We start from the raw sequence: 26312 nt of genomic DNA, 5'->3' as shown, positions 1-26312 counted from the left end.
AGAATAGGCCGTCTGCAAGGACATTGTCCAGGGGATGCCTTGATGATTTGATGTTGTTATCATCCTTGTGGGAGGCTTCTCTCATGTCCCCGCATGAGGAGCTGGAGCTAATAGAGGGAGCTCATCCGCCTCTCCCCGGATTCGAACCTGCGACCTGTTGGTCTTCAGTCCAGCCAGCACAGGGGTTTAACCCACTGCGCCACTAGGGGCTTACTCAGAATAAGAACTTCTGTATGGGTTTTAGTCTGCGCTGACAATTATACCTTTGCCTACATACAAAGGTATACAGTCTGTCTACACTGCAGAATGAATGCATATGGCTACCACTCTAAGTGCCATGGCTCAATGCTATGGAATCCTGGGAGTTGTAGTGTGGTGAAACACCAGTGCTCTATGGTTGAGAATGCTACAGACTTTGTAAAACTACATCTCCCAGGATTCAATAGCATGGAGCCATGGCAGTTAAAGTTATGTCATGCTGCATTCATCTACAATTAAAAAATCATAACAATAAATGAAGAACAATATTTTTAAAAAAACTATTTACTTTGTTTTTGACATTGTTTCTTAATGCCTTCTTATTTTGACGTTTGTACATATTTTGGTGCTGGTCATTGATTGTAAATGTGTGTGTGTGTGTGTGTGAAATGTCCAGGGTGGGAGAAAGCCTCTTGTCTGTTTGAGGTAGGTGTAAATGTAGCAATTGGCCACCTTGATTGGCATTTAATGGCCTAGCAATTTTCAAGGTCTGGAGCTTCTTACTGCCTGGGGGAATCCTTTGTTGAGAGGTGATTAGCTGCCCCTGATTGTTTCTTGTCTGGAGTTCCCATTTTTCAAAATGTTGTTCTTTATTTATTGTCATGCTACAACATAGATTCACCCAGGAGGGAAGCAGTTGCTATGCCTAGAGGCGCAAGGAGGTCCTCAATAATAATAATAATAATAATAATAATAATAATAATACACTTTATTTATATTCCCCTTTATCTCCCTGGACGGACTCAGAGCGGATTACAATACACATATGAAGCAAACATTCAATGCCTTTTACACACAGTGAACAACAGCATACAACACAGACAAAGGTAAAGGCCTTCCCCTTTTTTTCATATCCGGTGTCTAGAGGCGATGCTCAACTCCAGCCATGGGGAGGTGCTCTTGCTCCATTCTCCCATGCCAAGGAGCCTGTTGTCCATAGACATCTCCGATTGTGTTGCCAGCATGTCTGCATGGGGCGCCCTTTTACCTTCCTGCCAAGGTGGTAACTATTGATCTACTTGCATTTCATGCTTTAAAATTGTTAGGTTGGCAGAAGCTAGGGCTGGCAGTTGGGAGCTCACCCCAACTTGTGGCTTTGAAGTTTCAACCTTCTGGTTAGATTTCCTGCAGCTAGCAGTTTAACCTGCTTGTGCTACTGCAGGTAGCACAGCGGGTTAAATTGTACCAATCAATCAATTGTAATTTTACAAGGTTTTAGTCTTCTCCCGGGAAGAGTACCAAGGCCAAGATGGATGGATGGCATCCTTGAAGTGACTGGACTGACCTTGAAGGAGCTGGGGGTGGTGACGGCCAACAGGGAGCTCTGGCGTGGGCTGGTCCATGAGGTCACGGAAAGTCGGAGACGACTGAACGAATGAACAACAACAACAATAGACTAATACAAAATATTTTGAAAGATTATAGAAGTGTTTTTTAAAAATAAATATATTATACATATATGGCTGGAGTTACACTTAAAAATGTACCTGTTCCGACTTACACACAAATCCAACCCACAGAACCTATCTGGTTCGTAACTTGGGGACTGGCTGTAGTTTTGAAAGAATTTGGCCTCCTTTTCCAAAGAGTGCCGGTGTGCCTCCTCACACCGCAGCTGCGATGGACTCCACGGCAGATGGAGCAGTGCCAAGGCTGCGTGCACACTCCACGGTGCAGATGCGCTCAGTCAGGAGGGACGTGAGCAGCACGGTGTACCTACTGACCGACCCGCGGCTAGGTAAGTAGTGCGCAAAAAAAAAGGGAAGCGATACGGAGAGCGGCCGGCAGGGGGGGCGCGAGAGAGCGTGCTCATCGCGGTGGCAACGCCGGGCGGAGGAGCCTGCTTGCCTCCCGCGCGGATTGGGCGAGCCCACCTCTGGGCGCCCCCTCCCCCCCTTTTGAGATCCCGCATGGAATGCACGGAGAATGCAGAGCAGGTCCAATAGGCGCGGCTTGCCCCTGGCCCCGCCCCCTCGGCGCGCCTGCTCCGGAGGCCTGGCCCCTCCCTCGCCTTGCAGCCCCCTCCCCTCCCCCTGAGAAGCCGGTCTCTCCGCCGCCTGCCTTGCTCCCTTCCTTCCTTCCTTTCTTTCTCCTCTCCCCTTCCTCTCCCCTCCCCTCCCCGAAAGCCGGGGTTCTCCCGCGTAATCCTCGCGGCGCCTCGAGGGTCGCCTCTCTCTCCCCCTCCCTCCCTCCGCGCTCTTCTTTCCTTTCTTCCCTCCCTCCCTCCTTCCTTTCGGACTCCCCGCTGTGGCCGGCGGAGGGAGGGTTGCCAAGGCAGGGACTGGCTGGCGCCTGAGCAGAAAGAGAGAGAGAGAGAGAGAAAGGAAGGAGAGAGAGAGGGACCCTTGCCTCCGCTCCTTTTCCTCCTTTGGCCTCCCGCTCCCATTGAGAAGAGGAAGAGGAAGGAAGACAGGCAGGAGCTGGGCCTGGGGGGAAGGCGCCCCCCGCCCGGACCTTGGGCAGCAACATGAGGTAAGACAGAGGAAGGAGGAGGGGGAGGAGGAGGAGGAAGGGGCTCCTTGACTTGATCAATAGGAGGGAAGCCATTATGGAGGAGGAGAAGGGGGGGGGAGGGAGGCACCGTGTGTGTTTAATGGGGGGCTGGTCCTAACTGGGGAGAGGGAAGGGGTTCTTGTGGGAGAGGATTGGACTAGGAAACCCAAGGAAGTATTCAGTAGGGGGTTTGATAGGAATATGGGGGCCTCTGGTCTGGGAAACCCCAATAAGGTGTTCAATACGGGGTTTAATAGGAACATGGGGGCCTCTGGACTGGGGAAACCCAGAGATACACAATAGGGGGTTAATAGGAATAAGGACTCTGGAGTGGGAAAACCCAAAGAGGTATTCAATAGGGGGTTTGATAGGGATATGGGGGCCTCTGGTCTGGGAAACCCCAATAAGGTGTTCAATAGGGGGTTTAATAGGAACATGGGGCCTCTAGTGGGAAACCCCAATAAGGTGTTCAATAGGGGATATAATAGGAATATGGGGCCTCTGATCTGGGAAACCCCAATAAGGTGTTCAATAGGGGGTTTGAATAGGGATATGGGGGCTCTGGACTGGGAAAACCCAATGAGGTATTCAATAGGGGGGTTGATAGGGACATGGGGGCCTCTGGGCTGGGGAAACCTAGAAGTATACAATAGGGGGTTAATAGGAATTAGGGGGCCTCTGGATTGGGAAACTCCAATGAGATATTAAATAGAGGGTTTAATAGCAACATGGGGCCTTTGGACTGGGAAACCCAATAAGGTGTTCAAAAGAGGGTTTAATAGGGCTATGGGGGGCTCTGCACTGGGAAAACCCAGAGATATACAATAGGGGTTAATAGGAATAAGGGGGCCTCTGGATTGGGAAACTCCAATGAGGTAGTCAATAAGGGGTTTAATAGGGATATGGGGGTATCTGGACTAGGAAAACCCAATGAGGTATTCCATTGGGGGTTGACTAAGAATATGGACTGGGAAACTCCAATGAGATATTCAATAGGGACTTGAACAGGAATATGGGGCCTCTGGACTGGGAACCCCCAATGAGGTATTCAGTGAGGGGTTTAATAGGGAAGTGGGGGCTTCTGGACTGGGAAACGCCATTTCGGGGAGGGCTTAATGGGGGTCTGGGCTGTGTTTGGAAGCAAAGGGGTGCAAGGAGCAGAAAGGGGAGCCCTTTCGCGCAGTCCGGCCATTCAATTCATCCCCCATCGACTGAATTGCGTTGTATCCCCATTCCTGTTATTGTCGGGTCTTCCTCCTCCTCCTCCTCCTCCTCTTTCCCATTGTTCCTTTGCATGGAAAGTGGGGGAAGTTCTTGTGTGTGTTTTGCCGGTCGAGGCAGAGCAGGCGACGACTGCTGTGTTCGTGGGGGATCATCATGGCTCATCTCTCTGGCTTTTTTGCGGGGCTTTTGTTGCAAGCCAGGGCTGGAAGGAGGAGAGGGTTGGCTGGTTGGTGCGCAGGAGGGAGGGAGGGAGGGAGGAAGGAAGGAAGGAAGGAAAGAGGGAGAGCCATTCATTTATTAACGGGAGGGGGATTCGGCATGGATGCGTTTTGCTTTGGGCGGGGGGCGAGGAGGAGGAGGAGGGCCAGGCTGCTTCTTCCAGCGTCCTTTTAGGATTCGCTTTGGGAAACCAGACTCGGAATCACCTCGTAGAGTTGCCGAATTCAAGGTGGAGACGAGGAAAAAGCCGTGTGTTGCAATGCAGCAGTCCCTGCTGGGTTTTGTCTTTTGTGTAATCGATAAATAGGAGGAATTGGGGGGGGGGGGGGAGAGAGAGAGAGAGAGAGAGAGAAAGCGCTCACACAATGCTTTGGGAATCTCGAATATTTGTATTTAGGTTTTGTTTTGGTCTCCCTATCGAAGGAGGCATGCCTGTCCTCCTTCTCCCTGCATGAACCCTGGAGAAGAAAAGGGTTCATTTCCCCTGGAAACACTCGCGAAGGAGGGGGGGGGGAGAGGGAGGAGGCTCCTCTGTTTTGCATTCTGCAACTACTCCTCTGCTTTGATGCAACACTTAAAATTGAGGCTCAGGAGGTTGTTTTGCATTAGGATCCAGGGAAAGCTATTCCTTCTGCCAGAGTTAAACTAGACCTTCTCCCAGGCACTTCATTTGGATTTCCTTTGCAGCACTTGCAGTTGCAAAGTCCATGTAAGATTCATAGTGAGATGGTCTGCCATTCCTGTTTTGTTTTTTTTTTTGGAGAGAGAGACAAAAATCAAGCAGCCTGACTGCACCAAGAAAATAAGTGCATAGAATCATAGAGTTGGAAGAGACCTCATGGGCCATCCAGTCCAACCCCCTGCCAAGAAGCAGGAAAATTGCATTCAAAGCACCCCCAAAAGATGGCCACCCAGCCTCTGTTTAAAAGCTTCCAAAGAAGCAGCCTCCACCACACTCTGCAACAGAGAGTTCCACTGCTGAATGGCTCTCGCAGTCAGGAAGTTCTTCCTCATGTTCAGATGGAATCTCCTTTCTTGTAGTTTGAAGCCATTGTTCCGTGTCCTAGACTCCAGGGCAGCAGAAAACAAGCTTGCTCCCTCCTCGCTGTGACTTTCTCTCACATATTTTTACATGGCTGCCATGTCTCCTCAGCCTTCTCTTCTTCAGTCTAAACATGTCCAGCTCTTTAAGCCGCTCCTCATAGGGCTTGTTCTCCAGACCCTTGATCATTTTAGTCTCTTTTCTCTGGACACATTCCAGCCTGTCAACATCTCTATTAAACATGCTGTATTAAACTTTTTAAAGTGATTTTTTTAAAGTCTCAGGCTATGCGTTCTTAGAAGCTTTGAACACCTATGAAATGCTCCGCTACTTTATTTGCTCTTTAAATAAATGTATGGTTCTTTACATACACATCTCTTGTATGTGTGTAGGGCAGGCATTGGGAAACTTCAGCCCTCCAGGTATTTTGGACTTAATAATACAACTTTATTCCCTGCCATCATCTCCCAGAGGGACTCATGGCGCCCTACAAGTCACTCAAAGGTGCAGCACATAAAATTAAAAAAAATGCAGAAACAATAATATAAAACAGTAACAGCCAACATAAATATCTTCGTTCATAAAACCCCTTGGTTAAAATCAATAAAATACAGCAATAGCTGCGTATATAAAACAACAATAGTCTATCTTAGTCATATACAGTGCTTAGTAATATCTGTGGGTTCTCACATATTTATTAAAGGCATCTAACTCTGGTCGAAGGCTTGTTGAAACATCCATGTCCTAGGCTTTTAGGAATTGTGGGAGTTGAAGTCCAAAACACCTGGAGGACCGAAGTTTGCCCAGGGAGAAGTGGCAAATAGATTTCCCAAGTCCTTAGAAAACACAGAGTAGTGGAAAATGTACTTTCTAACTCAGATTGAACTGATGTTTCATGCTTTTGGTATCATCCAATCACTCTCTGTCTATACCTGGGATTACATTGTTGCCAGAACACATAGAAATATTCTTATGTTTATTTATGCCCCTTGTTTTTTCTCCATAAAGGAGACTCAAAGCCGTTTCGGAGTATTCTGAAATTTGTCAAATTGTTTTCTAATCTTGGGTGGTGGTATGCCCCTATGCTTCAAAATTGTTTTTAGGAACTACAGCAGGCATGGGCAAACTTGGGCCGCCCTCCAGGTGTTTTGGACTTCAACTCCCACCATTCCTAACAGCCTCAGGTCCTTTCTTTTTCCCCCTCAGCTGCTGTGGCCGAGGGGGAGAAGGAAAGGGCCTGAGGCTGTTAGGAATGATGGGAGTTGAAGTCCAAAACACCTGGAGGGCCCGAGTTCGCCCATGCCTGAGCTACAGCTTCTTGTGCATATTTTATTACGCAGAGATACCAAGCTGCCTTTGTAGGGACCTCCCATTAACTGTAAGTCATGGCTCTAAAATGAGTTGAACACATGGCAAAAAGATGGAGTAACATGTGTTAAAGTGTTGGGTGTTGACAAGTTATTATGAATGTATGCATTCAGCTTGACCCTCTTAGACTTGCTATCCATGGCTTAGCTTACTTCTGCTCCAAAAGAGAGAGAGAGAGAGAATTCCCTCCACTCAGAAATGTTTGTGGGCCTCTCCAGTGGTTTCATTGTATGCTTGCAACCCAAATATAGTCAAAATAGGGTTTGCTTTTATCCATGGTGTCAGGTATCCCTGTGTCTTGTGACGTTTCCCCATTGAATATGAGGGGCCTACTGTATGTTGGCCCATGGGTGCAAACTTTCTGTTTGGCAAACATAGTATATCACAATAATAAAAAAAATTATTTATATTCTACCCTATCTCTCTAAGGGGGGCTCAGGGCGGATTCCAACATACAACAGCAAACATCCAATGCCTCCATAAACAGACAAATATCAACATAAATAATCCCAGAGGTCAGTATCTAGGGATGCCCAGATGTTTGATGTTTTACCATCTATGTTTGCTTGGGCTTGTCCTCATATAAGGGCCCTGAGTCCCTTCAGGGAGATGGAGGCAGGGTATAAAAATAAAGTTATATTATTATCCTTGTGGAAGGCTTCTCTCATGTCTGTGCATGGGGAGCTGGAGCTGACACAGGGAGCTCAACCCGCTCTCCCCGGATTCGAACCGCAGTCCTGCTGGCACAAGGGTTTAACCCAATGTACCAAGGGGCTCCAGTATTGCAGATGGCAAAGCTGAAAAACATTCCACAAAAAGAAGCTCCCACAATAAAATACTTTGCAATTCAAAAGAGCAGGGGAAAAATAAAGTCAAAGTATACCAAAAAAAATCCATGTTATTTTCCATCTTACTCTTACGTTTGGTTTCATTTCAAACATAATTTTTCATTTAATATTTTATTGCTTATACTTTGAATAAGATGTATGGGGAGAACATCGTTCTTTTAAGTAGTTAGGGCTTCTAAATGTCTTAATCTGGCCCTGACCTCAGGCTAAGGCAAAGGCACCCCCCCCCCCCCCGAACATACCTTCCTTAGAAAAACCCATGGTAGATTCACTTCAGAACTTGAAGGCACATAACAACTTTCCATGCTAAATAGGCTGTCCTTGATTTATCAGTCAGCAATTTTTGTGCTGACTTACATGTGCAGCTTCTTTTCTTCATGTCTGAAGATTAGGATATAGATCAGGCATGGGCCAACTTAAGCTTAAGCTGAGGGGGAAAAGGAAGGGGTCTGAGGCTATTAGGAATGGTGGGAGTTGAAGTCCAAAACACTTGGATGGAGAGCCCAAGTTGGCCCATGCTTGTCACAGATTCTTTGAGATTTGTACCTATATTTAGATTAGCATCAAGGTTATTTGTGTGAGAAAATGAAGTTAATTATATTGAGAGGAAGGAAGCAAATGTCTCCCTATTTTAAAGCGATAGCCTATCATTTCATGTATTGTTATGGACGCAGAGTTTACCCTTGTCCAAACAATCCCTTACTACTTTACGACTAAACTGGGAATTTTTTTTGGCCTGGGGTTCAGAATGAATGAGCAGTGCAAGTTTGTAATCATGCGTGGCTTTGGAATGCAACTAATTTAACAAGAAAGCTTATGTGTAACAGACTAAGAGCATCTGTTATGATCTTGGTTATAATTGTATTAGTCATTATGAGAACATGCATTCTGTGTATATACGGTCATACTAAACTGTGCTTGTAAATTATGGTTTGTTTTCCAGGCAGTAGGTCATGGAATCCCCTTTTCTGTCCTCTGTTCCTTTCAGATATGTGGTATGTAAAAACAGGGCAGGAGGATTCCTGTCTCTCAGGGTTTTTTTATAGGTCTGTTATGTGAAAACAGCAGACAAGTGTGAGAACAATACATAGAGCGTCTCACTGCTCCCCTTTTGCTTGCTGTCATCACTTCTGTCATCCTCTGTGCCTGGAGAGTAACAGTCTGAAGTACGGAGCCTCAGCTTCCCTCCTTACCCTCTGCGTGGAGGGCAACCTGAGCTTTCCAAGGAGCCCTGGTTTTTCAGTGTGAATAGCCACCAGGGCAAACAACAGCTCTAGGGTTTAGAGTAGGCTCATCTCCATACATAGTGAGTAACAGAAGTGATTATAAAGGAGGTCAGGACCACTGTATTCTTCCTTCTGCTGCATTGACAAAACATGCGTTCAAAATGCCTGAAGGGCTTTTGTCATCTTTGATTGCAAATCATGAATTTTACTTTTGATCAAAGGCATCAATTTGGAAACAAAAGGCTGAACATGGAGATGATCAACCATTGATAAGTTATATTCTGTTCCCATGGAATATTTGTTTGTATAATGTTTATGTCTAAAGTTGGTGATATATTCAGTATTACCAAATTAAACGAGACTTCCAAATAAAAGAGAAGCAATAAAGAAGTGGAGCAACATGCAAATGTCAAATCTGAAATTATTCTATATGAATGACTCTTTTCAGAGCATTAATCATCTTAATACAGATGTACTGAAACCAATTGCTGACTTTTGGACATGTTGGAATATTAGTAGTAGTAATTTGATATATTTGGTGACTAACACAGTTTTATTAGTCTTTGAATTCAGACAGCACTGAGATTCTGCAAAAAAGTAAAGTCATCGTCGTGCCTTGGTTGCAGAGCATATGTACTGCTTCCTTTTTACTTACATGAATGTACTTTATAATAGAACATCCAAAAATAGGTATCAGATACAGAGTTTTTCATAGCTTTACCTTTGGAAACACTGAAGATGCTCGTTTTTCAGGCAAATTGTCCTTTACCTAACAGGGTGGTTTACTCTTTCCCTTGCTGAATGCTGTGACTTCCATAAATTAAAGGCATTTTTGTGCAGTATTTCATTGCATTATGTGGACTCTGACAATTTACAAGTTAGAATAGGAATGGTGCAGTTTTACAGATATTGCTGAGCTGAAGCTACCAGTATCTCTCACCATTGGCTATGTCAGCTAAGATTGTTGAAAATTGCAATACAACAACAACAACAGGAATTCCCAACTCTGTTTTAAAGAAACAAATTCCACACTTCTCTACACACATATATAACAACCAATTTTAAACTGCATCTTAAACCAACCCTATCTGTGTATAAATTTACCTCATGTATGAAGGACAGTTTTGGGAGCAAAACCCATGGATTTTCATATGGCCTATGGATAATTCAAGAGTCATTCCACACACAAAGGAAAGCACAGGGTCATGTTAGGGATGCAGACATTTTACACCAAGGCATTCAGAAAGGCCAGAAATGGTGTTGTGGTGGAGGGGGAGAGTAGAGAGGGCGCTGTTTATGTTCTCCTGGGACGGACTAAGCTCTTGCCTTTCGCCATTCTTTTTGAGTCTGTTTTTTGACTAAGACTTATACATGAGTATAAGTATAATTACTGAGTTTTTTCCATTCTGAAAAACTGAACACATTGTATAAAACACACCTGAAATTTCAGAGAATGGAAAAGTGATAAGTTTGAGTTGCACATTGATTGTACATTTAATTTTCAGTTATCGTTTTACTTAAGCATTATGGATTTGAAGGTTTCTCTAGATATGAACATGACTTAGTCTAATCTCCTGAAGCTTGAACCTGCAGAGATGGAAAACAACCATTCAGCAATTGCCTTGTAATTTATAATCCAGATCAGTGATCTCCAACCTTTGGTCCTCCAGTTGTTTTGGACTTCCAACTCCCAGAAATCCCAGCCAGCTTACCAGCTGTTAGGAATTGTGGAAGCTGAAGTCCAAAACACCAGGAGGACCAAAGGTTGAGAGGGGTCTGTTTGGGCAACTGTATTGCCAGTGGGGGGAAAAAAACATTTCAGAAATAACTTTCAAGCCTTCCATCCCGCATTTCTGCTCTGGAGCAGGAAAAGAATGTTGCAGGCAAAAAACTCCCTTAGCTACTCCATGGAGGCAGTAGGCATCTTCACACAGTTGTGCTAAACCTGGTTTGTTCTGCATCAGCCTTATGTGCAAGTAATGTATTCTTGGCCTGTCTTGAAGGAGGAATAGGTTGAAGATACTTTTGACTTGGATACTAGAGAAAGCCAAAAGTTACAGACTTTGGAATGAAGCTTTATGATATAGGTCAAACAATAGTTAATTAATGTTAGATAATTTTTGGCATGGTAGTTGACTGTTGGGCTGTCATTTATAGCTGGCCCACAGACTATATTGGAAGCTTTCTTCAAAAAGTTTTGCAGGAAAGTTGTTGTTTATTCATTCAGTCGCTTCCGACTCTTCATGACCTCATGGACCAGGCCACGCCAGAGCTCCCTGTTGTCCGCCACCACCTCAGCTCCTTCAGTATCAAGCCAGTCATTTCAAGGATACCATTCATCCATCTGAATTAAGAAATAATCTTTTGTACTGTTCTACTTCCAGAAACATTGAAACACTAAAAACACAAGGGCCAAAAAACAGACAGGTTGCTTGCTCTAAGCCTTGATTAGTTCATTTTCAGGGCGGTGAAACAATTGCCTAGGTTTTTGTTAATGGTTTTAGTTAGTACAGACCATCAAAATTGATAATATGAGAAGAAACATGTTTGATCATATTAATGATTTGGCTACAGTAGTTCAGTTACCAAGTCAGTTTCTGTTTGTGTAGGGACTAACTTATTAAGAAAATGCCACAAACAGGACATGGATGCAACACCACTTATGCATGGTCTCAACAACAGATATATACAGAATACATAGCCAATAACTAGTAGTCTACCATTTTTTTAAGTCTAGCAAGATTGGCAGCCATCACTATTACTTGTGGTAGAAGGTTATATGGTCTGTGCCCTTTATTTTCTTTTATCTCTTGAGTTTGCCACCATTCAGCCTCAGAGGCTGATCCTGGGTTCTAGTATTGATAGAGAGAACAGCTCCTTCTGATCTTCATATTGCACAACCTTTATCGTTTTATACACGTCCGCTTTCACTTCTTTGTTCTAAGCTCAGTAGCTATATGTTCTGCACTTTTGTCTTTTCTAGTGAGCTGTGTCTTTTCATGTTATGTCCAAAATACAAGAGTCTGAATTGAGTCATCTTGGCTTCTAGGGAGAGTTCAGGTTTGATTTGTTCTAGATCCCATTTATTTGTCTTTTTGGCAATCCAGGGTAACTGCAGAATTCTCATTGAGTACCATATTCCAAATGAGCCTATTTTCTTCCTGTAAGCTTTCTTTACTGCCCCACTTTCACAGCATACATAGAAATTGGAAATATAATGATATGGATAGTCCTGGTATTCAATGATACATCTTTAGCTTGATGATCTTGTCTAGTTTTCTTCATAGCTGCCCTTCCAAGTCATAGCCTTCTTCTGATTTCTTGACTGTAGTTTCCATTTTTATTAATAACTGAGTCAAAGTGTGGAAAACCTTAAATTATTTCATTGTCTTAATCCTCTACTTTGAAGTTACGTACATTTTTGTGGTCATTTCTCTTCTTAATGTTTTGTTTTCTTAACTGTAAACTTGCCCTTGCAAGTTTTCTTTGCTGTTTTCTGCTAACCTTATGGTGTTGTCTACATATCTTAACATTGTAGATTTCCCTCCTCCAGTTTTCACACTTCCTTCCTCAATGTCTAGGTCAGCTTTGCATATAATATATTCTGCAGACAAGTTAAATAAATAGGGTGTTAAAATTCAATTTTGTCTAGTCTCTTGGCAATTGAAAGCCATTCTATTTTTCAATATTCTCAGATTTTGTGGAAGAGATCTTTTTATCTACTTTTTTCATTGTTTTCTCTGTTGATTGTTATAATAGGTCTCGTTGTTCCTTCAAACAAATTATTGAAAAATTGCTATCAGGGCTCTGACTCTATTTCCTGTCTATGCTTAACTGCTTGAAGAGTTTTGTTTGTCATCCAGTCATGCTTTCTTTTCTTGTTGGCTGCAGGTCATGTCTTTTTTAAACATTCTTCCCTGATAACTTCCCTGGCTTCAGTCCAGAGTTTCCTGGACTGAAGTCAGCTAGGTTTAATAGTGCAAATATGTTAATAGTGCAAAGTTCTGTAGAAATGTTCATATAGTTGTATTTGGCACAATGATTGATTTAGCCTTGTTCTTTAGCTTTACTCTTTGATACTAGATCAGTGGTTCTCAACCTGTGGGTCCCCAGATGTTTTGGCCTTCAACTCCCAGAAATCCCAACAGCTAGTAAACTGGCTGGGATTTCTGGGAGTCGTAGGCCAAAACGCCTGGGGACCCACAGGTTGAGAACCACTGTACTAGATATTCATGGTCTGTGCCACAATTTGCTCCCGGTCTTGCTTTTGCAAATAGAATGGAGCTTCTCCATCTTCTGACTCCCAATTACACTATGTAACATAATTTTTGTTCCTGGGTTATAAATGTCATTTCTTAATTGGTTTTATCATAAAAACATGGAAAAAGTTTACTAAACTGCAAAAACTTTGTTGTCGCAGGATATCCTGCAGCACATTTTGCTATAGTTTTTCAATGGATATATAGAGTTTCAACTAAGTCAGCATAGTTTGTGGCAGCCACAAAAACGAAGTTTCTGGAGTATAACAACTACTTTCAAAGTAAGTACCTCACAATTAAACAGGAAATAATACCAGGAACAGATTTTTTTTCAAATTTTGTTACATAATGTTATTTTCTGTACTGGCCATCAGCATAGAAGTGAAGTTCCCTTTTAAAGTTATAACTCCCAATGATGCCTTGTGAATAATTTTGATTTCTGTTAAGAAATAGTTTGCTGTGAAAATATAATGATGTTCTATCTACTCCCCTAGATTATGAAATAATTTTGGAGATTTCATTCTAATGCATTTGCCTTCTTTTAGAGAGTGAAGGTCAGATTCAGAAATGTGTTTTGGCTCTCTGGAACAAGTTAGAAGGCTGTTATTGGTACTTTAAGTTATAGTTTATGGTTATTTAGTTGGGAAACCAGGAACCTAAAAAAGTACTAGAAATAAACATGTCTAAAAGAAAGTAATTTATTTTTATGTTCATGGCATGAGAATAATTGTGAAGTGAAAAAGAATTCACAGATTTGGTAATGCTGCAGGAAATGCACCACAAGAGGGACTCACAGTTGCTTGTTCAAAATGCCAATTTAGATTATGTTTTGAGGCTAACGGATAATCTAAATCCACAGAAAATATTAATAGCAACAGCCTGAAAACTCCCACTTTTGACTAGATACTATTATACTAGTCCCAAAAGGTCATTGCATTTTTGTTAAAGGCCTCATCAACCATACTAAAGTCACACGAGCATCTAGATACACTATTTTAATATAAAACAAAAAATCCTCAGTGATACTTAATAACTTTAAAGAAAGAGTGTTATTATGTAATGTATGAAAGAAAACCTAACATAGGAAAAGGAAATCTTACATGAGCGATTAAAAGCAGTTGTTAGAAGGTCATGCCTGAAGGAAGCCAATCAATTTCAAAGATTTTTTGCAGAAACTAAGGTAACAAAATTTTTAAAAATTAAAATTAGCATTGTTTGACCCCAAAAATTGCTTATTTACAAAAAAAAAACGTTTTATGTATTTAACAAAAAATCCAAATTATTGGCAAATGTAACTAAAAAAGATTTTAAATATAAAGATTTTTTTAAAAGCACTATATATCTAGCAACCTAACCAATTCCAATATATTTTGATTAACTACCTTGTCATAACACCATAAAATTTTCAAAGGAACACAAGGATCTTTTGACTCAAAATGTATCTGTTCAAGAAATTAATGAGGTTGTTAAAAAACTGAATCATATTCTCAAACATATATAAAGATGGTCACGCCATCATTAATACCAGTGGCACAGACTCGGTTCCAGTTCAAATAAGCAGAGGCAATGCCTCAGGGACATCCTTCGTCTCCACTTCAAACTACAGAGCTGCTGGCAAATGCAGTCAGTCAGGAGATTCCGGAGTAAAAATAGGGAATTCTATCTTCATCTCCAGAGCAGGTGCAACTTCCTTTAAGCCAATGTGAATATGAATACAAACATTCCAAATAAACATTAAAGGTTTAGTGTTAAAATGTATAGTCTGGATTGAATCCACATAATCTCTGTATTTTCTCATATGGAGATAACATGTTTTAAAAGAAGGTGTTTAGTTGGTATCTAACTCAAATAATAGAATCATAGAGTTGGAAGAGACCTCGTGGGCCATCCAGTACAACCCCCCTAAGAAGCAGGACAATCACATTCAAAGCACCCCCAACAGATGGTCATCCAGCCTCTGTTTAAAAGCCCCCAAAGAAGGCGCCTGCACCACATTCTGGGGCAGAGAGTTCCTCTGCTGAACAGATCTCACAGTCAGGAAATTCTTCCTAATGTTCAGGTGGAATCTCCTTTTCTGTAGTTTTAAGCCATTGTTCCACATCCTAGTCCCAGGGCAGCAGAAAACAAGCTTGCTCCCTCCTCCCTGTGACTTCCTCTCATGTATCCTCTCAGTCTTCTCTTCTGCAGGCTCAAATAGAAATATCTATATCAGTGGTTCTCAACCTGAGGGTCCCCAAGTGTTTTGACCCACAACTCCCAGAAATCCCAGCCAGTTTACCAGCTGTTAGAATTTCTGGGAATTGAAGGCCAAAACATCTGGGGACCCACATTCTTGAGAACCACTGATCTATATGAACAAACATCTAATAAATACTGGAAAAATGGTGGGGCATCGAGTACATATTTCCACATGTGGCGGGAATGTCCCAAAGTTTCTGAATTTTGGAAATAGGTGTTTCTAAGAATAAGTCAGATAATAATCCAAGAAGTTCCTCTTGATCCAAAAATAGCTTGAAAATGTATTTTAATTTGTTTGTCATTTCATATAAGGGATACAATTTCATTGCATCATTGTATATATTGAGTATCCATGAATTTTGGGCATGGAGGAGTCCTGGAACCAAACCCCAGTGGATACACTGTACATATTTGCCAACAGATGATGTCCACTCTTCGTTTGTTTGAAGAATGTGTTTACAATGAACACATTGTTGGCTTCACTATATTAAATCAGACATGCTCCTTCTCCATTTCTTGATCCTAAGCCAAATTCTCCTACAGCCTTTGGTTCTGCTTTCTTTCCTACATTTTCATTTCATTTGTCTATGATTTTGTGTGTAACTAGTGTAAAATCATACGATTTTTTGCTCTTTTGGTACTGTGGTTAGAATATAATCTTGGGACTATGGTTATATTGATGAGTTTTCCCTGAAGTGTTATTTATATGATTCAGACAGAATTTGCATTATACCCGTTGCCTGTTTTTGCTACACCTCTCCTCACTATTAATACCAACCCATTTCTTTTTAGATTTTCATTTCCTGGGTAAAATATTGTGTAGCCATTTGATTGAAAATGTCCCAATCCAGTTCTGCTCACTCACTCCCAAGTATTGCAGTGTTTATAGATGCCAATTCTAGCTTATCCATAGTCATGCTTCTCTCATTCTACATTCGTATAATATGTGTTGTGTAATTTTGGACTTTCATTTCTGAGCATGTCAACAGCTGGACATCCTAATTCTAGTCCAGTTGCATCGTTGGCTACAGTGCTATTTGTTTTCTGCTGTACCTAGTACTTTGTTGAAAACCATTTGACCTGGGAGTTTCATCTTCCAGCACTATCTTTTATTTGATTTTGGACTGTTTCATCGTATGGTTTTAAAAGTAAAGGCCTTCAGGAGTAGTTTACCATTGTCTTCTTCTGCACAGTGCATTAGCTATGGTGCCACTCTCTCTGAGAGATTCTCCGTCAGTGTCACTCTTCAGTACTGCTGCAGCCCCGTAGTTGCTTTGACAAATTGTTCTGGCCCACCAGCAGTGCTGTTGTCAGCATAGTCTCTTGCTTTACATGAGCACACAATCTCATCACCTATAGGGTCTCCTATCTAGCAACCTATATTTGCCTTCCGGAAACTAATGATCACATTTCCTTTTGGCGGCAGCAGACAATGCAATTACTAATTCTATCCCAGTCTTCTTTACCAAACTGTATAGAAGATGCCAACATTGAGATATTATATATATTTTACAGCAGCATAGTAAGTAATGCTACAGACTGAATTATACAACTAAGTACTGCTCTGGAACTTTAAAAATAATGGTATTAATGGGCATGATGCACAAAAAAGATGGGTGGTGGTCGTACTTCAGGTCTAGCACCATGACTTATTGGAAAGTTGTTCTCCATTATATGGAAACTAGTTTTACCTTTCTTTTTTCTGAAAGTTTGTCATCACTTTGGTTATAGTGTGCCATACTTCATTCTGACAATTGCTTTCAACTGCACAATCCTGGTTGTCCTTGTATGAAGCTGGGATTTGTATTGAAAGGCTAGCTGTAAACTCCTCAAATAAATTTGTATTCAGATAGACAGCTCACTCAAAATGACAACATCAGAATTGCTCCTCTCATCTCTCTAAAGAAGGTAAACTTACCTGGTGAGAAAAGCAAATGAACTGCACGATCAGATTTAAACTTTAGATAAAGTTTTTATTTGGTGGCAAATCAACATACTTTTTTGTATTGTCGAAGGCTTTCATGGCCGGAATCACTCAGTTCTTGTGGGTTTTTTTCGGGCTATATGGCCATGTTCTAGAGGCATTTCTCCTGACGTTTCGCCTGCATCTATGGCAGGCATCCTCAGAGGTAGAGGTCTGTTGGAATTAGGACAATGGGTTTATATATCTGTGGAATGGCTGGGGTGGGGCAAGGAGCTCTTCCCTGCTGCAGTTAGGTGTGAAGTTTAGCTAATCACCTTCATTAGCATTTGAAGGCCTGCCTGAACCTGGGAAAATCTGTTGCTGGGAGGTGTTAATCTGTGCCTGGTTTCTTCCTCTCTGTTGTTTAGCTGTTATAATTTTAGAGTTCTTTAATACTGGTAGCCAGATTTTGTTCATTTTCATGGTCTCTTCCTTTCTGTTGAAATTGTCCACATGCTTGTGGATTTCAATGGCTTCTCTGTGTAGTCTGACATGGTGGTTGTTTGTGTGGTCCAGCATTTCTGTGTTCTCAAATAATATGCTGTGTCCAGGCTGGTTCATCAGGTGCTCTGCTATGGCTGACTTCTCTGGTTGAAGTAGTCTGCAGTGCCTTTCATGTTCTTTGATGCGTGTCTGGGCGCTGCGTTTGGTGGTCCCTATGTAGACTTGTCCACAGCTGCATGGTATCCGGTAGACTCCTGCAGAGGTGAGAGGATCCCTCTTGTCCTTTGCTGAACGTAGCATTTGTTGGATTTTCTTGGTGGGTTTGTAGATTGTTTGTATGTTGTGTTTCCTCATCAGCTTCCCTATGCGGTCAGTGGTTCCCTTGATGTATGGCAGGAACACTTTTCCTCTGGGTGGATCTTCATCTTGACTCTTGTGGCTTGTTCTTGGTCTTGCAGCTCTTCTGATGTCTGAGGTGGAGTATCCATTGGCCTGGAAAGCCCAGTTGAGGTGGTTCAGTTCATCTTGGAGGAGGTGGGGTTCGCAGATTCTTTTTGCACGGTCTGCCAAGGCTTTGATGGTGCTTCTTTTTTGACTTGGGTGATGGTTGGAGTTTTTATGTAGATATCTATCTGTGTGTGTGGGTTTTCTGTAGACGGTGTGACCCAATTGTTGATCTGGTTTGCGGATGACTAGGACATCTAGAAAAGGCAGTCTTCCTTCATTTTCTTTTTCCATGGTGAACTGGATGTTTGGGTGGATGCTGTTAAGATGGTCCAGGAACCTGTTGAGTTCTTCATCTCCATGGCTCCAAATGGTGAAGGTGTCATCCACATATCTGAACCATATCGTGGGCTTTTTGGTTGCTGTCTCCAGGGCTTGTTCTTCAAAGTGTTCCATGTAGAAGTTAGCTATGACTGGGCTGAGAGGGCTCCCCATAGCTACTCCATCTTTCTGTTCGTAGAATTCATTGTCCCACTGAAAGTAACTGGTGGTAAGGCAATGGTGAAACAGAGCCGTGATGTCTTCTGGGAACCTCTGGTTGATGAGTGCCATGGTGTCTGCTACCGGGACCATGGTAAATAGAGATACCACATCGAAGCTGATCAGTTTGTCGTTTGTATTTAGCTTGAGATTGCTGATTTTTTCTATGAAGTGGGCTGAGTCCTTGATGTAGTGTGTAGTGAGCCCAATATGGCTTTGTAACTGTGCAGCAAGAAATTTTGCTAGGTCGTATGTGGGGGATCCAATGGCACTCACGATGGGTCTGAGTGGGGTGGAGTCCTTATGGATTTTTGGGAGTCCATAAAGCCTGGGTGGATGGGCTTCCGATTTACATAGCTGCTGTCGTATGTCAAAGTTTATTGAGGAGTTCTTAATCAGGGTGTTGGTTTTCCTGGTTATTTTGGCAGTTGGGTCTTGCTTGAGTTTTTTGTATATAGTAGGGTCCAGGAGTTTTCTGATCTTCTCCTTGTATTGCTCTGTATGCATGATGACTGTGGCATTCCCCTTGTCTGCTGGCAGAATGAGGATATCAGGATCTGAATTTAGGTCTCGAATGGCTTCTCTTTCCTTCCTAGTAATGTTACTGGAGGGGAGTTTTGCCTTTTTCAGGATCCTTGCTGCTTCCGCTCGTACTTCTTCTGCTTCTTCCTCTGGTAGGCGGTAAATTGCTGATTCGACATTGGCAATGATGTTTTCTACTGGGATCCTGGTGGCGGTTACAGCAAAGTTTCCTCCTTTCGCTAGTATGGATACTTGGTCTTCGGAGAGTTGTCTGTCTGTCAGGTTGATGATGGTCCGTGATGTATCCAGTTCTGGTTTCGGCTGTTGCTTTTGTCGTTTGTGGAATTTTTGTTTTTGTCTGTTGGTGTGGACAACCATGTTCTTCTCCATTTTCCTGTAAGTGAGATTGTCTATTTTGTCCCAGTCCTGGGAATTCATCTTCTGGCTGATATTGATATGGAGATGCAGCAGTTCCTTGTCTGTGTTTGCGAGTTCTTTGCGGATGGTGTGGATTCTCTCTCTTAAGAGGTTGCGTTCCAGGCGGTCATAGATCCGGTGAGCCTGTGGTGTTTTGAAAGTCCTTTTGGCTGCGAGGAATTGTGGGATGGTATCTGTGTCTCTGCAGCGTAGAAGGAAAGTCAGGGAGCACAGTAGATGTGCTTTCCTGGTCCTTAGTTTCTCCAATTTCCGTGTGTCTTGGAACAGTTTCTCCCCGTAGAGATGTTCAATGTATTGTCGAAGGCTTTCATGGCCGGAATCACTCAGTTCTTGTGGGTTTTTTCGGGCTATATGGCCATGTTCTAGAGGCATTTCTCCTGACGTTTCGCCTGCATCTATGGCAGGCATCCTCAGAGGTAGAGGTCTGTTGGAATTAGGACAATGGGTTTATATATCTGTGGAATGGCTGGGGTGGGGCAAGGAGCTCTTCCCTGCTGCAGTTAGGTGTGAAGTTTAGCTAATCACCTTCATTAGCATTTGAAGGCCTGCCTGAACCTGGGAAAATCTGTTGCTGGGAGGTGTTAATCTGTGCCTGGTTTCTTCCTCTCTGTTGTTTAGCTGTTATAATTTTAGAGTTCTTTAATACTGGTAGCCAGATTTTGTTCATTTTCATGGTCTCTTCCTTTCTGTTGAAATTGTCCACATGCTTGTGGATTTCAATGGCTTCTCTGTGTAGTCTGACATGGTGGTTGTTTGTGTGGTCCAGCATTTCTGTGTTCTCAAATAATATGCTGTGTCCAGGCTGGTTCATCAGGTGCTCTGCTATGGCTGACTTCTCTGGTTGAAGTAGTCTGCAGTGCCTTTCATGTTCTTTGATGCGTGTCTGGGCGCTGCGTTTGGTGGTCCCTATGTAGACTTGTCCACAGCTGCATGGTATCCGGTAGACTCCTGCAGAGGTGAGAGGATCCCTCTTGTCCTTTGCTGAACGTAGCATTTGTTGGATTTTCTTGGTGGGTTTGTAGATTGTTTGTATGTTGTGTTTCCTCATCAGCTTCCCTATGCGGTCAGTGGTTCCCTTGATGTATGGCAGGAACACTTTTCCTCTGGGTGGATCTTCATCTTGACTCTTGTGGCTTGTTCTTGGTCTTGCAGCTCTTCTGATGTCTGAGGTGGAGTATCCATTGGCCTGGAAAGCCCAACATACTTTTTGTTTCAGCCATCTAGTTAGCACACAGTGTTTCAGCACATTTATTAGAAAAATTATTTAAATCATCTATTTATATCCCTTCTCCGCAAGTTGGGTCCATAAATCAACCACAGGAGTCTTCAACAAACAGTATTTTGGATAACAGGATTCTTAGATTCTGGATATCCACTGCCTGTCAGAGGAAAAATGCTGGGTCAAATTGTACTTTTCTTTTGTGTGTGTTTATTAGATACCTGATTTCTCAGTCTTCACAAAGTGAGACCTTTTACTCTGTAACCTTTTCTCTCAGCTGGAGAACCAAAATTGCTAGGATGCTCCAGTTTCTTCAAGGATGACCTCTTCTCTGCCTTCCTTTTTGAGAGTGTGGAGGAAAGCTCACATTTCTTTCATTTCCTGTCTATAACATGCAAATGTTGGTTTGTATGAAAATGACTAACCATGTTGATATTGGTGGACAAATGTCTTGATGACCCCTTCTTGGTTGTATAGTTCCAGGTTTGGGAGGAAGGTTGGATTTTGCTGTAATTAAGGTAGAATCGAAGTGCATTCAATGTGGTGGGCATGGTATGGAAGCATGGTAGGGTATGGGCTTTAATTGGTGAGGTCCCAGTTTTAATATCTTCCTGATCCCAGATTTTTTTAAAAAAGAACAACTGTGGTAAAAAGTGCTGGAATTGACCTCACATTTTCCATGGGATTAATACATTCTGGGGAATTCAAATTCATTACACATTCAATGACATTGTTGTGCCTGTTAGATATTTTGTGTGAGATGCAGGATTCGATATGTTTCATTTACATTTTTGGTGTTGGAGTTGGGGCAATAGATGTTTAGATCTGCATCTGTTTGAAAAGAGTTAATATTGTTCTGCCCTGGTGCTTTACAGATTAAAAAAACTGAATACAATGCAAGTTGATACCACCTCACCTTTATATCTAAATAGATATGCCTTACATTTCTGGATCAATCTTATCCCAAGTTAATTTTATTTTTTGACATAGAAATCGAAATAAATCTTTTACAGTGGATAGGAACAAAAGGTGAGAACTGCAAGTGAAGGTCAGGAACTACTGGTATGATAGCTCAATAATATGGAAGGGCAAATAAAAGGGGAAACCCAGTGCAAGAAGGGAAGGGGTAAGTGAGGAAAGAATGGATAATTCAAACATAATCACAGCCCAAGCATCCAACAGAGTAGAAATATTGAAGCTTTTAAGAAAGAATTAAACATAAGAAGGAGAAGGAGATGGAACAGAGAAATAAGAGAAAGAGATGAACATGAAAATGAAATGTTGGGATTGGAGAAGAAACAAGAGTTAAGGGAGCAGGAACTAAGAGTAAAGGGAAGAGAGAGAGAGAGAAAGAAAGAAAGAAAGAAAGAGGGCTCATTAGTTAGAGGTGCATAACATAACATTAAAGGAAATGGGAATTTACCTCATCTGAGTCTTAACGTTTGTGCTATAGATGGTCCCCATGTACTGTTTGTAAACAGGTTTCATGCGCATTATAAAGGAGATTTCACTAATTTTGAAAGAGCGTGTGCTTATATGGGAATGAAAGATGAGGTCAAGATGGGCCTTGAAAGTCTCAAATTTATGGAAGATGGGGAACTGGATGGTGAATTGAGACTGGAAGAAGTGAAAGTATAGTTTATTTAAGGAAACAGATAAACAAAGATCTGGCTTCATATCAGAATTCCAAATAAAAAGGTTTAAAAGAGAAGTTTGGGACCTTAGGCAAGTAGACAGATAGGCTGTTGTTTGAGCAAATTCTTGGGAGACTGGAGTGATGGGTCCAAGAATGAAACTAAAGATGATATAATAATTTTAGTTGGCCTGAAACAGTTCTATATCTTGGTTCAAGGATTCAAGTGTTATACAAAAACAGTGGCAATAGCAGCTGAAATATTGGACTATTATCTGGTATTAATAAGAGGTGAAGATCTTCAAAAACAGTATCAGGATCTTCTCATAGAAGATGTCACAGAAACTGCTGTCCTAATGATGATAGGGCAACTGAGAGAAAAGCATTTGGCGGAAATGGAAGTGTTGGGCATACCGTATGTCGTTGTGCCCAGTCCCAAATAAGAGAAATGTCGTCCTGTTACACAAACATGTAAACATAGTAGGGCTAATGGTAGGTTGGAATCTGGTTCGGTTACCAAGGAAACAGGGGTACCTACAGGAACGCAAAACACTGTAACCTGAGAAACTGCACAAACCTGTATGTTACTGTCCTCAACTCCAGAAATGAATTCTACCTTTAAAGAGATAGTGTCACCAAATAATAACAAGATAGAATGGATTCTGACTCTGAATAATGTAAACCTCGCCTTTATAAGCACAGCAAATGTATTGAAAGGAAAGTGGCTTCAATTAAGGACTTTCCCCAGGACCAGGTGAGAGTGAGCATCAAATATAAGGTCACAGTGTTATGCATTCAGATGTCCCAGTACCACCTTTGATTGGGAATGATTTTGCCCAACTTATGACTGGGAAACGTGTGGCAACACACAACTAGAAAAAAAAGAACACCTATGAGAAACCCAGTTGAAAAAGAGCACTGATGATTAGCTTGAATCAGGAGATAACTCAAATGGGATTTATTCCCTCAGGAAAGAAACGCTCACATGAATATACAACAGACAGATGGTACTCCGAACCAGGTTAAAGGAACAAATAGAAGAAATAGACTAGTAAAAGAAATAAAGCAGTAAATAAGCAGCTAAAAGTGAGTGTATCAGCTCACTCTAGTATCTGGGACCAAAAGCTCCAGTGCATTTGCAATGGTAACTGAAATATACTTGTAGAAAATATTTTAGCTCTGTAGTCCTGTGAATAATCTAAAGCAGGAAAGAAAGGTAAGTATTTTGTGAATGAGAACATTGCAAAAATCAAATCCCAGAAACAGGCCAAGAAAGGATCTTCAGTTACGTTTGGATCAAATGCAAATTCAGGTGTCACAAATAAAATTCTAGCAATAATGGGAAAAGTCAGAGCTGAAACAGGCAGTCCAGAAAATAGCTTGAAAATTAGAGTGATCTAAAAGATTGAATTGGGGAGTGAATAAAAGAGATTCCAAAAATACAGAACTCTGCTTGGAAACACAATACCAGACTTCAAAGAAAAGATTCGCCAAAATGCATATAGTGTGAGAGCCAATAATGGAGGATATTTAGGTGCCATACGTGCATCGATTCTGAAGAATACTTTGAGAAATTGTTTGCAACTCTGCACTTCAAATGGGCAAACTTTCCTGACAAAGCAGGCAAGGTGCAGAATCCTGACACCATTGAAAAGGAGAACAAAGATGAAGGAAGTGACAGCAGAAAGGGGGCCAAAAGAAATGCCCACAGACTTCAACTAGATGAAACAGCATCCATGTTTAGTTGAGAAGGGTCATGAAGTGTGTGCAGTTGGTCAGCAATATGCAGGGAGAGGAGTTTTTTTTTACTTCCATAGTCTGAACAGCATTTATTTGCTGGGTATGTCAAGACTCTATAGCATAAAGTCTAACATGCAAGATAAATAAATGGGATTACAAACATATGCTGGGACAATATAGAAGACTGGGTAGATAACAGATCCATTGTGTATAATCAAGTGTGTGTGTATACATATACATACATACATACATATGATTCTGTATGGGATTAGTGCATTAAAATTTTTAAATAGTTGTACATTATTTTAAACTGATTTTATGCTGTCATGAGAACTCATGATGCAGGACAAAATGACTTTCAGTATATATTTCAGATTTCAATAATGTCAGAAATATGTAGTATGATTTTACATAAGATTTGTGCTACATTAGAACAGTAAAGACAAATCTCACCTAAGTAAAATAAACATTAAATATTAAACAACCAGAAAAATAAGGTGTAAACACTAAACTAATCTGGGAATCTGCTATTGCAACACATCCAATGAAGTGGTTTAAAACCAGTATAAAAAAAGATTAGGACTAAGTACGTTCCAGTTTAGTAATAAGATATACAGAAATATATGCTGTTTGGCCCGTGGTAAACATTATCTAAGAATTGTTTTCAGTCAGAGTAAGTTTCAGGTTGTTGGGATACAGCTTCTAAAGGCACACAAAAGTTTGTAATTTGTGAAAGAATCAAAAGATTAATTACATTTGTTTTCTGGATTTTTAAATTTTGCTTTTAATAATATTTTAGGAATAAAGTAGACAGTTTGATGCATGCCATAGATTAGAGTGTTGGGAAAGTCTAAATAACAACGAAGAATAATAAAATGCAGTGGTAGAATAAAGGGAAGATATTAACAACTCCTCCTGGTTGAGGTTCTGACATGCTTTTTAAAAAGTAAAGTATAATTACATTTTATCTTTCTTTCAGGATAGTTTTAGAATTGTTTCATTCTTTTGATGTGTAGTTCATATTTTCCCTCAAGGTTCAGATTTTATTAGCTCTCATAAAGCATCATGGCAATCTTGAAACTTTTCCCCTCTCTTTGAACTCATACTTGATTTTTTAAAAAAATGATAGTTTAGAATAATTTTGATGTGTAGTTTTGATTTCATCAAAATAGACAATATCCTGTAATTGCATGTAGGTGTTTATATAATCTTCTAATGTATACATCAGTAAAATGTGTTTAGGATAAAATCTCTCAGTTGAGAAGAATGTTAGAATCACAGTAGTTCTTGTTTAAGGAATAACTCTGAATATATTATAACTAATTCTAGTCAGATGTAATTAGCAGTGCTTGTGTTTTAGCTTGCAGCTGTACCAAATGGCTGACAAGGCAGGTGCGGCTGATCTTTCCACCTGCTCGCAGGGCACTAAAATATATCTTGAACTCTTGAAAATTATGAATGTTGCCACTTTTTTTTTGTCGTGTCAGGAGAGACTTGAGAATCTGCAAGTCACTTCTGGTGTGAGAGAATTGGCTGTCTGCAAGGACGTTGTCCAGGGGACGCCTGGATGATTTGATGTTTTATCATCCTTGTGGGAGGCTTCTCTCATGTCCCCGCATGAGAAGCTAGAGCTGGTAGAGGGAGCTCATCCGCCTCTCTCCAAATTTGAACCTGCGACCTGTCTGTCTTCAGTCCTGTTGGCACAGGGTTTTAACCCACTGCGCCACCGGGGGCTGATGGTTGCCACTGATGATAGCTTACTTTACTTAGCCGAGCTTTTAAAAATGTACTATTGGATTGGTAGATTACAGCATAAGTGATTTGAAAGAGTACATTGTAAGAAGAGTTTTAATATGTTAGCCAAAGCAGACATTAGAATGCAGGATATTGTAGAGAGCCTGCCATGTCCCCACTCCTCCTCTTCCCAGTCCTCTCATCGCCTTCCAATAGAGCCAGCTAGATTTACCTCTTTGCTCCAGTCCTCTTATCACAGTCCTCTCCTTTTAATCCATTCTCCTTCCATCAGCTTTCCAATTCATCTATCTCCTCACCTCACTCTTTTTTACTTCCGGTCTTCTCCTTTCTCAATCTGCCATCTTCCAGAAGAACAAAACAGATTTGGACCTCTTTTTTTTTTTGGAAGACACTGTTGGAAAGAGGAAGAAGAGTGGGTGGAGTGATTGAGAGCTGGAAG

General features: G+C 41.5%; 1 protein-coding gene across 3 annotated transcripts in view; it reads left to right on the top strand.

The window, feature by feature from the left end:
• The first annotated feature begins 2278 nt into the window (after positions 1 to 2278).
• Positions 2279 to 26312, top strand: part of ENAH (ENAH actin regulator) — a 92950-nt gene continuing 68916 nt past the window's right edge. Inside the window, exon 1 of one of the 3 annotated variants that reach the window (XM_060754186.2) lies at positions 2279 to 2730. In XM_060754186.2, coding sequence (XP_060610169.2) covers positions 2726 to 2730 — 5 coding nt within the window. In that variant the 5' untranslated portion in view covers positions 2279 to 2725. The remainder of the gene's footprint in view (positions 2731 to 26312) is intronic. The other 2 variants (XM_060754188.2, XM_060754187.2) reach the window with 2 other exon arrangements.

The sequence above is a fragment of the Anolis sagrei genome, chromosome 1, assembly GCF_037176765.1.
Source record: "Anolis sagrei isolate rAnoSag1 chromosome 1, rAnoSag1.mat, whole genome shotgun sequence".
NCBI classification, from domain to species: Eukaryota; Metazoa; Chordata; class Lepidosauria; order Squamata; family Dactyloidae; genus Anolis; species Anolis sagrei.
The sequence above is the reverse complement of the archived record's forward strand: the minus strand, read 5'-3'. Positions and strand labels throughout refer to the sequence as shown.